General features: G+C 41.8%; 2 protein-coding genes across 6 annotated transcripts in view; one reads left to right on the top strand and one right to left on the bottom strand.

Annotated features, from left to right (window-relative positions):
• The first annotated feature begins 664 nt into the window (after nt 1-664).
• LOC123991182 lies at nt 665-5,995 on the top strand. Its single transcript, XM_046292492.1, has 2 exons — nt 665-2,648; nt 4,135-5,995. Exons 1-2 carry the CDS (start codon nt 1,581-1,583, stop codon nt 4,309-4,311), a joined length of 1,245 nt encoding a protein of 414 aa, XP_046148448.1. The 5' UTR covers nt 665-1,580; the 3' UTR covers nt 4,312-5,995.
• plppr5b (phospholipid phosphatase related 5b) overlaps nt 4,379-14,040 on the bottom strand; it is a 112,354-nt gene continuing 102,692 nt past the window's right edge. For 3 of the 5 annotated variants that reach the window (XM_046292493.1, XM_046292496.1, XM_046292494.1), the window contains 3 exons: nt 10,776-10,910; nt 8,308-8,359; nt 4,379-7,169 (listed from right to left, as the gene is read on the bottom strand). In XM_046292493.1, coding sequence (XP_046148449.1) covers nt 7,150-7,169; nt 8,308-8,359; nt 10,776-10,910 — 207 coding nt within the window. In that variant the 3' untranslated portion in view covers nt 4,379-7,149. The remainder of the gene's footprint in view (nt 7,170-8,307; nt 8,360-10,775; nt 10,911-14,040) is intronic. The other 2 variants (XM_046292495.1, XM_046292497.1) reach the window with 1 other exon arrangement.

Raw genomic sequence — 14,040 nt, 5'->3', positions numbered from 1 at the left:
AACCATCTCTGCAGCACTCCACCAATCAGGCATTTATGGTAGAGTGGCCAGACGGAAGCCACACCTCGGTAAAAGGCACATGACAGCCCGCTTGGAGTTTGCCAAAAGGCACTTAAAGACTCTCAGACCGTGAGAAACAAGATCATCTTTGGCCTGAATGCCAAGCATCACGTCTGGAGGAAACCTGGCACCATCCCTACGGTGAAGCATGGTGGTGGCAGCATCATGCTGTGGGGATGTATTTCAGTGACAGGGACTGGGAGCCTAGTCAGGATCGAGGCAAATACTGTATGAATGAAGCTAAGTACAGAGATCCTTGATGAAAACCTGCTTAGGACCTCAGACTGTGGCGAAGGTTTACCTTCCAACAGGACAACGACACTGAGCACACAGCCAAGACAGCACATGAGAGGCTTCGGGGTACGTCTCTGAATGTCCTTGAGTGGCCCAGCCAGAGCCCGGACTTGAACCCGATCGAACATCCCAGGTGACCTGAAAAAGCTGTGCAGCAACGCCCCCCATCCAACCTGACAGAGCTTGAGAGGATCTGCAGAGAAGAATAGGAGAAACTCCCCAAATACAGGTGTGCCAAGCTTGTAGCATCATACCTAAGAAGACTAAATGCTGTTTTTTATCATAGTGATAGACAACTATACAGAAAATGCTCAAATTGCTTGAAATCAATGATGAGAGAATAGTGAGATTAACTGATTAGTAAAATAGCAGTGGAGATGGCACTCTTTTGCTTAGAGATGTAGTATAGGTAATGAATCTGTAGATGACTCCTGAGAATGCTACGGAGTTTGTGGTGCAGGAAAAAGATCAGCATCCCCTGAATCCAGAGATTGTGAGTCCCAGGTCGGGTCATATTGAAAAGTCAGCACTAAGTGATCATGTCAAGTATAATCATATTGATTAAAGATGTTTACGCTATTTTAGCTGAATAGCGTACCACTTTACTTGAAACACCCATACCATTTTATTATATTTTCATGTTTTCACCTCACATGTAAATCTCACATGTGAATTGCAGATTTACATGTGACATTGCAGTTTCACATTTGAAAAACTTTCATCTGCGAAAATGTTCAAATGTTGGTGAAATTTAGCATCCATCCCCATGTCACATTTATTTCACGAGATCTTGTTTTCACATGTAGCTTAATGTTAATCACATTAACTTCACATGAGATCACGTGAAATTCATGTGGTTTTTCCGTAAGGGTGGTAACACTCTTGGCTTTTGGGTCTGTTTGCTGGAGGGGATTTTTTTCCTATGCTATTTTTATGTTATTTGTTTCCTAAAGAATGTGTGTGATCTGAACACAGCGAAAATGCTGAGGGTAAACATCACTGACATTGGTGTCAAGGCTTTGTAGTATGGCTGAGAACAGACATACCTATCCTGTTTTATCATTAAATCCGTAACGATGGCATTTTCTCCATGTAAATTATTCACTTTGTCTTCTATCACTTTTGCATTTGTAATGAGCTGATTTCAATGCGTTGGTTCGAGGGCTCGTGCTGTAGCCTAACACACTCCCACAGCTGAGTAGTGTGACAAGATTAGAGCTGTAAACATGAACATTTTCCCGTCATTTATTTCTCCCCCAGATGAGAATGAATTTCACGGACGCCAGAGGGTTAGAAGAGAGTTAAACCTGAACTGCAGATGTTTGGATGTGAGGAATATCGTAGTGTCGTCCCATTTGATAACTGGGCCACGGTCCTATGCAGTAGAAGAAGTGGGGGATGGGATGGAGATAGAGGAGAAGATCACTGCCAATCTCGTTCCTCTCCCAGTGAAATCTCCTAGACAGCTCCAGAATAACCCCTGCTGGGAGAGATTTAACACGTCCAATTCCAACTGTGCTCAGACGCATTCCCAAACGGGCGTCGACGATCCTCCACCTCAGAAGAATAGAAAAGTTGCTCAAAGCAAAAAATATTCCTCACCGCAATCTGAACAAACAAACATCAAACAACAGAGACTGAAGCAGCGACTGCTGCCACTGACCAGGTCCCATTGGGGCCCAGCCTCTTCGTGTGTTTTGTGTGTAGAGCAGTCTGCAGAGGAACTAGCAGTGCCATGGCGGTGTAGGGCGATGGTGGCACAGAACCCTGAACCATCTCGGCTCCCTTCCAGAATCCTGCCAAACCTCCAAAACACAATTAGAGCATCTGGCTGTGAGATACTGGAGCTGTGCCGACGTATGTCCTCTAGGATGAACTATGTGAACCATGTGAGCCCGACCACATCTGGAACTGGAACTAGACCGGTGGGTTGGGGGTTGCTTGGGAAGCCCGTCGGGGACAGCGGAGCACAGGTGCGGGTCAGTCAACCAGAACACCACTCCTGGAAAGTGAGAAAGTTCTCTGGGGCATCAGTTGACAGCCACAGTCTCACCAGCCTTCTGCATAATAGTGATTGTGGTTCTGGTGTATCCAGGGGCAGCCAGACCCAGACACATCTTCCAGATACTGGGCTCTCTGGCTGTGCTAAAGACAGCAAAGGAGACAGCCAACAGCATGGACGGAAGGTCAGCGGATCCAGGAGGGACCAGAGAGGTGGAGGTGGGGTTGGAAAAGGGAGACAGATGCCCAGAGAAGAATCCTTGCGGTGGGGTGAAGGATCAACATGGCCTTGGGTGAGTATTTCCACAGCTCCATGGCGACTCTCTGTCACTCCACTCAGAGTGTACACATCCTGACAGACTGGCAGGTCAGCTCAGTGCTGCCAGTTTTGGGCTGCCACCATCATTTACTAGTTGCATGTGCATAACAGAAGCTGCCCATCTGTCAACCACTCCTGTATTCTTCACCTCCAAATAAAATTGGAACGTAATTATCATGGGAAAATCTCAATTCTAAATTAAGACCACATTGGTACCTTTTTAATTTCTCTCGTCTATGTAAATAACTGTGAATGGAAACATAATGACATCCTGCTTTACAGTAATAATACTACTATTCTTCCGGCTTTCTCGTCAAACATTAAGTATTATCAGCAGCACCCTTTACAAAACGTTTCAGTCTCAATTGAAACAGGTGCTTTCAGCTCGCAACAAAGATCACAAGGACATTGTTATATTTAGAATTGCTTCAAGTGAACACGATTCAAGACCAGAATATGAATGTCTTTCTTTATGTAGTACGTTCTAATAGGTTTGTAATAACTCTATAGGTTCTTTAGAAACCCCAGGATCCATTTGGTCCAATACATAATTAATTTCCATGGCAACACAAAGTGGATCAAGTGGATCAAACGGCACATATGCTTGGGAAGTCTTTGAAGATTTGAAGTTCACATATGGATGAATGTTCGCATAGAGATTGAATGGGTGAGATTTTGTCAATTGAAGACATTGTATTCAGGACGACAGAGGCACTTCAAAGTCATGCAGAGAAGTCTTTCAAACTCATCATTCCTCATTCAGAGTGGATATTGTATGGTGACAGTAATAGTAAGTCTGAGAGACTGTTTTCTCTTCTCTATGAAATGGACTGTATTTGTCACATCATCACATATCATATATTTTTTTTCTGGTATGTTCCTTCGAATAAGCGCTCCTATAGCACTTTAAGTATTTCCGATACAACTAAGTTAACAAACCAATTCCTTTCCCATGTGTTTTTTTGTAACCCGAGGTGGGAATGCTGTTGTAAATCACAGAGAGAAACCCCCTCAGAAGTGGCCTCTGTGCACCTGTAGATGTCTGTATGCATCAAATGTCTCAGAGTAGGAGTGCTGATCTAGGATCAGATCTCCACGTCTATGTAGTGTTATTAAAAGATGATCTAACAGGCTAAACTGATCATAAATCAGCACTCCTCCGAGACACTTGATACATCCCACATGGGACAGATAAGACAGATCAGTGTGCCAGGAGATTCTATAGGATGAAGGAAAGCTGTGTCACAAATGGCAGCCTATATCCTATATAGTGCACTACTTTTGACCAGATCCCCTAAGGGTTTTGGTGTCGTTTGGGAGGCAGACAACAGCTTCAGAAATGCTCTGTTCTACAGCATGTATCTCTACTCTGGTGACTGACTGTTATAAATGGCTCTCTGCCGCTTGTTCCCTCTTGTGATGGATGGTTGTTTGTTTGTTTTCTTGTCTGTCTTCCGTAGGACTCTGAGAGTCAGTCAAGGAACCAGCGGCAGAACGAGTCCCCTACAGACTGTGATGTCACCCTACTGCACATTGTGCATCTTTTACAGTGTCGGTCAGTCAATCTGTCTCATGTCAGGGAAGAAGGACAATTTGGAGATGATTTTCAACATATCCTTCACAACAGACAAACTTGACTCAAGCAACATAGCAAGATATTTAGTATTCAGAGTAGGTTAGTGAATGGACAGGAGGAGCGAGCAATCTTGATATAATTATTTTTTATTCCAAGACTGTAAATTGAATTTTGTCTACAGTGTAAAAGGTCATGATAAAAAGACAAAGGAATGAAATAGAAGTTTGGTAAAACAACTGGGTGACCAGAATATCAACAACATCCATACAAAATGATTCACTATGCTAAATAATGACAATGTAACAGTCTGACTTCAAACCAGGGAAGAACAAGAAGAAAAACCTGTCATTTAAAAAAAAGATCAGTAGCTAGGTTACATGAAAGTCTTGTCTATGGACCAAAAGTTTAACAAAAAGGTATGAATGTGTAGATTAGAAAAAATGGTATGAATGTGTAGTTTAACAAAACGGTATGAATGTGTAGTTTAACAAAAAGGTATGAATGTGTAGTTTAACAAAAAGGTATGAATGTGTAGTTTAACAAAACGGTATGAATATGTAGTTTAACAAAAAGGTATGAATGTGTAGTTTAACAAAACGGTATGAATATGTAGTTTAACAAAAAGGTATGAATGTGTAGTTTAACAAAAAGGTATGAATGTGTAGTTTAACAAAAAGGTATGAATGTGTAGTTTAATCAAATGTATGAGTATGTAGTTTAATCAAATGTATGAGTATCTAGTGTAACCAAATGTATGAGTATCTAGTGTAACCAAATGTATGAGTATGTAGTGTAACCAAATGTATGAGTATCTAGTGTAACCAAGTGTATGAGTCTAGTTTAACCAAATGTATGAGTATGTAGTGTAACCAAATGTATGAGTATGTAGTGTAACCAAATGTATGAGTATCTAGTGTAACCAAGTGTATGAGTCTAGTTTAACCAAATGTATGAGTATGTAGTGTAACCAAATGTATGAGTATGTAGTGTAACCAAATGTATGAGTATGTAGTGTAACCAAATGTATGAGTATGTAGTGTAACCAAGTGTATGAGTATGTAGTTTAATTAAATGTATGAGTTTGTAGTGTAACAAAAAGTTCTGAGTATGTAGTAGAGGTTGTAATACAACATAAATAGAGGAAATATTAAAGTCAAAGTATAAAAAAATCAGAACATAGTCATGTGCACTTGTATAACATGGTATAGCTATGTTAAAGTAATACTAGTCCATTAACACATGTACTGTACTTTTTGTGAACAAACACACACATACATACAGTGCACAACCATAAGAAAATAGACAGCCATAATGTCTGACAGAAGGATATTGACCTACAGTATGTATACATTTTATACAGTTCACTTTTTCCATCATTTGAATATAATAACACTAACCGTTAGGTCTTGCAATGCACATGTTAGCAGATTTTACAAATCCTGAATGTTCTAGACATAATTACGTATATTTTCCAAGCAGCAGCGGTATGGGCGGCCATCTTGCCTGCGTTTCTGAGTCAAGCTTGATTTTAAAGTGCTGCTGTTATCATGTTCCTGTGTTGTTGTGTCCTTCATGATAGTTCAGTGCTTTAGTGATCATTACAAAAATATAGATTTCAGGGGCAACATAATGGGGACATCAATATTATGCTCTTCTCTTCTCTACTCATGGGCAAAACAGTCAGAAAATGAATGTTATTGCTCCTCTTAAAACTATTTTCGCATTGACTGGGGTTGGTCGATCGAATCGCAGCTTGCATCGCAAAGTGCAGTTTTCTTTTCCTGCATACTCTGAGGTGTCTTAGGACGAAAGACCCTTTTCAAATTTCACCAGTGACGGATGTGGTATTGTTGAACCTCAGTTACATACATTAATATCTGAGAGAATCATAGTAAGACAATGACGTTTCACCATAACACAACAAATCTCAATATTGGCCTGTGAGACAGTGACACAGTTCCCTGTCACATGCGTTCATATGTATCAGCAATAGACTTAAAGTAATTACTAAACGATTAGCGACATTGTGCTCCATTCACTGTATCCCTTCCACACCAGAGAGAGAGCTGAATAGAGAGAGAGAGCTGAAGAGAGAGAGAGAGAGAGAGAGAGAGAGAGAGAGAGAGAGAGAGAGAGAGAGAGAGAGAGAGAGAGAGACGCGTATCAGCTTTAGGAACTGCGACATGAATAAAAGTGAAGCAACATGAATCAAACTCTAACCAACATCATTGGTTTGCATTTCTCATAATCTGGGGTTGAAATATATGTCCCTGTATGTGGCAACAGGGACATTTTTCAATCTACAAATTCAACACAACATACAGTAGGCTACATTTGAGAAAAATAATGCTCCCTAGCTTCCCATTATTTAGGATACTGATAATGTAACAATGCTTATTGTACACAAAATAGAGTCCAATGATGAAATATAATTTACATGAAGCGATGGCAGAATGAATAAGAACATATCTGACCAACATTGTGGAAAAAAGGTATCAGTCACTTCCATGATGAAGTCCTCTCTTCTACAGTATAAAGTGGCATCTGGATCACAGCGTGTCAGCATTTCTGCTTATAATGACAAGTCGAGTTAATTCAAGTTGAATCAGGTCAATTTTCCTCATTTAGGGATTAAGTCCAAAAATAGATGAAATAAATGCAGTAAACACATGGAGAAACACAGCAAAGAGCTTCCCATCAGGCTATTGAGGAGTTTTTACATGACTGCGGCATAGGATATGATACAGGGACTGACAAGACAACAACACAGACAGACCTTATACAGTAGCCGTACATAATGAGTTAGCGTTGCACCCCGACTATTACATTTTTGATTGGACGGTGAAGAGCGTTGATGTCCAATGGGTTTGCAAAACGGACGATTCAACGTCATGTGACTTCAGCGAAGGTGATGTGATTCTAAAAGGAGGAAAGAAAGAAAACAATTACGTGAGACAAGTTACACAAAAAGTATTTGTTTTTTTATCTCAAGAAATGAAAGCTTTTGAAATGAGGCAGGGTTAAGTAAGTCGTTAAGAAGCTGAACGCTCTAAATTCTAGTTGCTATATTCTAGTTGCTCTAGATTCTAGTTGCTCTATTCTATTTGCTCTAGATTCTAGTTGCTCTAGATTCTAGTTTCTCTATTCTAGTTGCTCTATTCTAGTTGCTCTAGATTCTAGTTGCTCTATTCTAGTTGCACTTTTCTAGTTGCTCAAGATTCTAGTTGCTCTATCTTAGTTGCTCTATATTCTAGTTTCTCTATTCTATTTGCTCGATTCTAGTTGCTCTTTCCTAGTTGCTCTAGATTCTAGTTGCTCTATTCTAGTTGCTCTATTCTAGTTGCTCTAGATTCTAGTTGCTCTAGATTCTAGTTGCTCTATATTCTAGTTTCTCTATTCTAGTTGCTCTATTCTAGTTGCTCTAGATTCTAGTTGCTCTATTCTAGTTGCTCTAGATTATAGTTGCTCAAGATTCTAGTTGCTCTATCCTAGTTGCTCTATATTCTAGTTTCTCTATTCTATTTGCTCGATTCTAGTTGCTCTAGATTCTAGTTGCTCTATTCTAGTTGCTCTAGATTCTAGTTGCTCTATTCTAGTTGCTCTATTCTAGTTGCTCTAGATTCTAGTTTCTCTATTCTAGTTGCTCTAGATTCTAGTTGCTCTATTCTAGTTGCTCTATTCTAGTTGCTCTAGATTCTAGTTTCTCTATTCTAGTTGCTCTAGATTCTAGTTGCTCTAGATTCTAGTATTATCAATGACGACTAGGGATGCTGTACTGTATGCCTATGAGCAGGGAGGGAGTCATCTTCAGGCAGCTTTTCTCAAAAAAGCTCTGTCAGTAAAGCAAGGGAGAGGGGGAACCCGATTGTATTTTAGTGGTCATACAGTATGCTTTCAAAAGTAGCCAAAAGTGTCACTTCAAGATTAATGTGAGAGCCTTAGAACGACCCATACTAACGCAAGAGGGTAGGATGGCGGGGAGTGGGCATGCAGAAACAGGGGGGGCAGCTGTGGGTGAATACGGGGGGTGCAGGGATGTACTGTAGCTATGTGCTACCTTGATAATGTGGTTCAACTGCCATATAACCCCTGTCCGCTCCTGCCCAGATCTGAAACCAACCAAACGAGCCCGTGTCAGATGCAGTGGTCTCCTTTGAAGCAAACTACAACTGGTAAAGGCTTCATATGGCATTCATAAAGTCTTCATTAGCACCGTATAGAGGTTTTATGAAGGCTTCATTGAGCCTTAAAAGTTGTGATTTGTTTAAAATGGGACCAATGCAGTTATTTGTCAGTGTTGCTGGGTAAAGAGATGGTGGAAGAGTTAACCCACCACAGTCTGACTGCTGTAGTTGAACAGGCTGCTAATACGTCACATCACATTATCCATAGCGCTACTCACTAGCTAGTCACTAGAATTTGCAGATGTTCTTTTCTTTAGCATACATTTGTGCATGCTGAGTTTGATGTCAGATGTCTTGGGGCTATGTTTAGAACAGGTTATTTTCCGGCTGAGGGTGTCATTGGCAATGATGAAACATTGCTAGCCTTTTTTTATGGCATAACAAATTGAAGATGTGGATTCAATCAACACCCATAAACACTGTTAATGTTGGCTTCTGTGTGTTAATTCTTCAAGTGCAATAACCTGTCATAGCAGCTGATTGAATATACACTACATGGCCAAAGGAATGTAGACAAAACTTCAAATGAGTGGATTCAACTATTTTCAGCCACACCCGTTACCAACAGGTGTTTAAAATTGAGGACACAGCCATGCAATCTCCATAGGAAAACAATGGCAGTAGAATGGGCCATACTTTCAACGTGGCAACGTCATAAGATGCCACCTTTCCAACAAGTCAGTTTGTCAAATTTCTGCCCTGCTAGAGCTGCCTTGGTCAACTGTAAGTGCTGTTATTGTGAAGTGGAAACATCTATGAGAACAACTGCTCCGATGGACGAATTTGGGTTTGGCGGAAGCCAAGAGAACGCAACTTTCCCGAATGAATCGTGCCAACTGTAAAGTTTTGTGGAGGAGAAATCTGGGTCTGTGTTTCATGGTTCCGCCTAGGATCCTTAGTTTCAGTGCAGGGAAATCGTAACAGCATACAATAACAAAGCTACAGCAATGACATTCTAGACTATTCTGTGCTTCCAACTTTGTGGCAACAGATTGGGGAAGGCACAAAGCAAGGTCCATACAGAAATTATTTGTCGAGATCGGCGTAGGAGAACTTGACTGGCTTATACAGAGCCCTGACCTCAACCCCATCGAACAACTTTGAGATTAATTGGAAAGCCAACTGCGAGCCAGGCCTGATTACCCATCAATAGTGCCCGACCTCACTAATGCTCTTGTGGCTGAATGGAAGCAAGTCCCCGCATCAATGTTCCAACATCTAGTGGAAAGCCTTCCCAGAAGAGTGGAAGATGATGTAGCAGCATTATTTTGGAATGAGATATTAAATGAGCAGGTGTCCACATACTTTTGGCCATGTAGTTTATATCAACAGAAACTCATCAGAAAAGAAAAGAGAAAGAAGGAAAAGAAAGCACTTCAACCAGGAGATGCCAAATACTATGGACACTGAATAATCAAATTCATCTTGGCCTGATTGGAATCTCCTTTGGCCCATTGGCTGCCTGTCTAACAGGCCCAGTTGGTCAGATGGTCAGCCACAGTCTGTCTGTGTAGTGTCTGCATCCCAAATGACCCCTATTTTCTACATAGAGCAATACTTTTGAACAGACCAAGTAGTGCACTAGAAAGAGAATAGGGTGCCGTTTGGGATGCAGCCAGAGCCAGTGTGTTCCAGAGAGTTGGCAGGCAGGCTCGGAGCCCTCACACAAACCGGTGCATACGTTTATTGCCTTGTGTTCTGCAGGTGCTCGAAGTGCCCAAAGCGGCCTCTGATCCAGCGAAAGAACCCCAGAATGCGCTCTTTGAACGATTGAGGAGGCGCATCCTCATCGTCTGTCTCCTACAGGAGTTTAGTGGTATGCATAGAATGTTTAAGTTATACTGAGTGTACAAAACATTAAGAACACCGCTTTTTCCATGACAGACTGATCAGGTGAAAGCTATGATTCCTTATTAAATCCACTTCAATCAGTGTATATGAAGGGGAGGAGACAGGTTAAAGAAGTATTTGTAAGCCTTGAGACAATTGAAACATGGATTGTGCATGTGTGCCATGGACAAGACAAAATATTTAAGTGCCTTTGAACGGGGTATGGTCGTAGGGTTGAGTTTGAGGGGTGTAGGGGATAGGGTATGCCCACAGAGTGTAGGGCAGAGATGGGCAACTCCAGTCCTCGGTGGCCTGATTGGTGTCATACATTTTGCCCCAGCCCCAGCTAACAAACCTTACTCCAATAATCAACACATTTTCAGTTTAGAATTAGTTTAATCAGCTATGTTTGCTATGGATAGGGAGAAGTGTGACACAAATCAGCCCCCCAAGGACTGGAGTTGCCCACCCCTGGTGTAGGGTGCAGTGTATAGGCCATGGGGTTGAGTACCTGCGAGGCGATGTACTTCTCCAGTGGGCTCTCCACTCTGGACATGTTCATCATGGGAGCACTAGGCATGTTGTCCTGCGGGGGGTCTTCACTGAGCAACAGCTTGCCTTTGAAGTTATGCACCACACACACCACCTAGAACACACATAGCAGGGGGAGACAGGAGGCACACACACACACACACACACACACACACACACACACACACACACACACACACACACACACACACACACACACACACACACACACACACACACACACACACACACACACACACACACACACACACACACACACACACACACACACACACACACACACACACACACACAGAGGGTGGAATAGTCTCTATCAACATAACCATTCTCACACAGACAGGGGAGGAGACCTACATATAGAATCATATAGGATTCTGCTGATTCATGATTCCTTAATGAGACGTTTCAATCTGCAATGGCTTGAAGCCGGAAAAAATTGCTGTAAAAATGTGTGTGCGCACATGCATGTGCACTCATGCCCAATATGTGTGTATGCGTGTCTGATGTGTGTGAGTTGGCCTCTTTAAGCTTGATATGCATGCCTATCCTGAAGCGAGTTAGCTCTCACAATGGATGGTGTATGACACACTCCAGTAAAGGCCAAAACCAGGCTTTAAGCTTCAAAATGAGGTGATCAATCTTACAGTTAGCGTTAACAAAACTCTGTGTGTGTGTGTGTGTGTGTGTGTGTGTGTGTGTGTGTGTGTGTGTGTGTGTGTGTGTGTGTGTGTGTGTGTGTGTGTGTGTGTGTGCGTGTGCGTGTGTGTGTGCCATTCCCTCCCGTTCTCATTCTTCTATACTGGATGCGTTTCGCCCTGCGGTGATAGGGGGAGAATAGAATACATATCTGAGCCCTTTGTTGCTCTAAATTAGTTGCTTTCATTCCTTTCTCCTTTTTCGTTTCCCCGAGCCAATCCATTCCTTTATGCAACACACCATTCCAAAGCCTTTCAAAAGCCTAAAGCTTATTGCTCCCAATAAATGATCTAGCTCCTACTGAGCGGGAAGGTGTTGATAATTGGTACAATAAAAAGCACAAAGCAAAGAGTTGGGTAATGTCTACCATTATTTTATTTTTTTGACCATTTACTCATCAACAACAATAACAATTGTTTTTCAGCATTGTTTTTGTTGGATGGCGTTTACTGTGATAGTAGTGGTATTAGATTGAGAGGAGAGGAAGACGGAGAGGGTAGTTCTTCCCAACCGTGGGTGTAGCTATGAGCACTGGTCGTATTGGAACCCCAGTCGCCTTACCATCGGGCAAGGAGAAAGATATCTACAGTCCCAAATGAGCTAACTCAAGCACTCCCTAATGCTAGGGGTTGTTACAGTATGGTACTCAGCTATTACAACATAAGGGACTGGGGGCTGTGACACAGCAATGCCATAGTGTTGTAGTGGATTTAAAAAAATCTGTATTACTTCTCACATTTTCATATCTCCTCTTGCACTTCTTGTTTAAGGAAGACTTTAATGATTTGTTAATGAGGTGACTAACAGTCAGTCACTATTTATTTAACTTGTATTTAACTAGGCAAGTCAGTTAAGAACAAATTCTTATTTACAATGACGGCCTACACCAGCCAAACCCGGGCGATGCTGGGCCAATTGTGGGCCACCCTATGGGACTCCCAATCACAGCTGGTTGTGATACAGCCTGGATTCGAACCAGGGTGTCTGTAGTGATGCCACTAGCACAGAGATGCTGCGCCACTCGGGAGCCCCCTAAGTAAAACACTTCTAATATAAGCCTGTCTGCCCTCGATTCTCAATTTGATCTGTCGTGATATGAACCGACTTCCGACAGATTAATGACTTTACTCAATCAGATCATCAATCAATGTGAATTTGAGACACCTCATTAAAGTAGCGTCTGATGATCAATCATATGCTTGAGCACCAACCTTGGAATGGTAAACAATAGCATCATGCCACAATAAGAGTTAAATCGATTTACACTTCTTTCATTTCAATGCAATCCTGAGAGGCAGCAAGGATGCTCTGTCTATATGGATGATTTTAAGAATAGAAAACATTCAATATTATTCAAATCACATGAGGTTAACTCTCCTTAGACGATAACCAATGGAAACCTTAGAAGTAGAAGGATAAGATATAAATGGAGGGATCTAATGTGTTTGGCTCGCACCAAGTTTGATCGATTAGAATCATTTAGGAAAGGTGGTACTTTATAGCATTGAACAGTGAGCACTAATATCGCTCAACAGTCTGGTAGGTTCAGCTTTAATGAAGAGGTCTTTCTTCAGAGTAAACAGCATATTCTCCTAGCCTAGCCCAGCCCACTTCCCTATTCATCTCGCTTCCTAGTGCTAGAGAGAGAGATAGAAAGAGAGGGAGCGAGAGAGGCGGAGAGAAGAGGAGGAGAGGCGGTTTGATCTTATTTCTCTGGGTCCCCTATCTCTTTCATCCTCTGACATGCCTTATCTGAGTGGAGCGCTGATTACTGGAACTCTCAAACGCGTGTCTCACAGTCTAACATGCATGCAGCACAGACCGTGCACAGAGAGTGTTAGAAACAACACACCTGCACATACAGTGCCTTCGGAAAGTATTATCAACCCTGGACTTTTTCTTCATTTTCTTATGTTACATCCTTATTCTAAAATTGATTTTTTTTAAACATCTCAACATTCTACATACAATACCCTGCAATGACAAAGCGAAAATAGAAATAGCTTTTTTATATAAGTATTCAGACCATTTGCTATGAGATTCGAAATTGAGCTCAGGTGCATTCTGTTTCCATTGATCATCCTTGAGATGTTTCTACAACAGTCCACCTGTGGTAAATTAAATTGATTGGACATTATTTGGAAAGGAACATACTTGTCTATATAAGGTCCCACAGTTGACTGTGCATGTCAGAACAAAAACCAAGCTATGAGGTCGAAGGAATTGTCTGTAGAGCTCTGAGACAGCATTGTGTTGAGGCACAGATCTGGGGAAGGGTATCAAAAAAAGTCTGCAACATTGAAGGTCTCCAAAAACACAGTGGTCTCCATCATTCTTAAATGGAAGAAGCTTGGAACCACTAAGAATCTTCCAAGAGCTGGCTGCCTGGCCAAACTGAGCAATTAGGGGAGAAGGACCTTGGTCCGGGAGGTGACCAAGAACCCGATGGTCACTCTGAAAGAGCTCAGAGTTCCTCTATGGAGATAGGATAACCTTCCAGAAGGACAACCATCTCTGAAGCACTCCAC

This window comes from Oncorhynchus gorbuscha, linkage group LG12 (assembly GCF_021184085.1).
Source record: "Oncorhynchus gorbuscha isolate QuinsamMale2020 ecotype Even-year linkage group LG12, OgorEven_v1.0, whole genome shotgun sequence".
NCBI lineage: Eukaryota > Metazoa > Chordata > Actinopteri > Salmoniformes > Salmonidae > Oncorhynchus > Oncorhynchus gorbuscha.
Note: the sequence above shows the minus strand (reverse complement) of the source record. Positions and strands in the feature narration are given on the sequence as shown.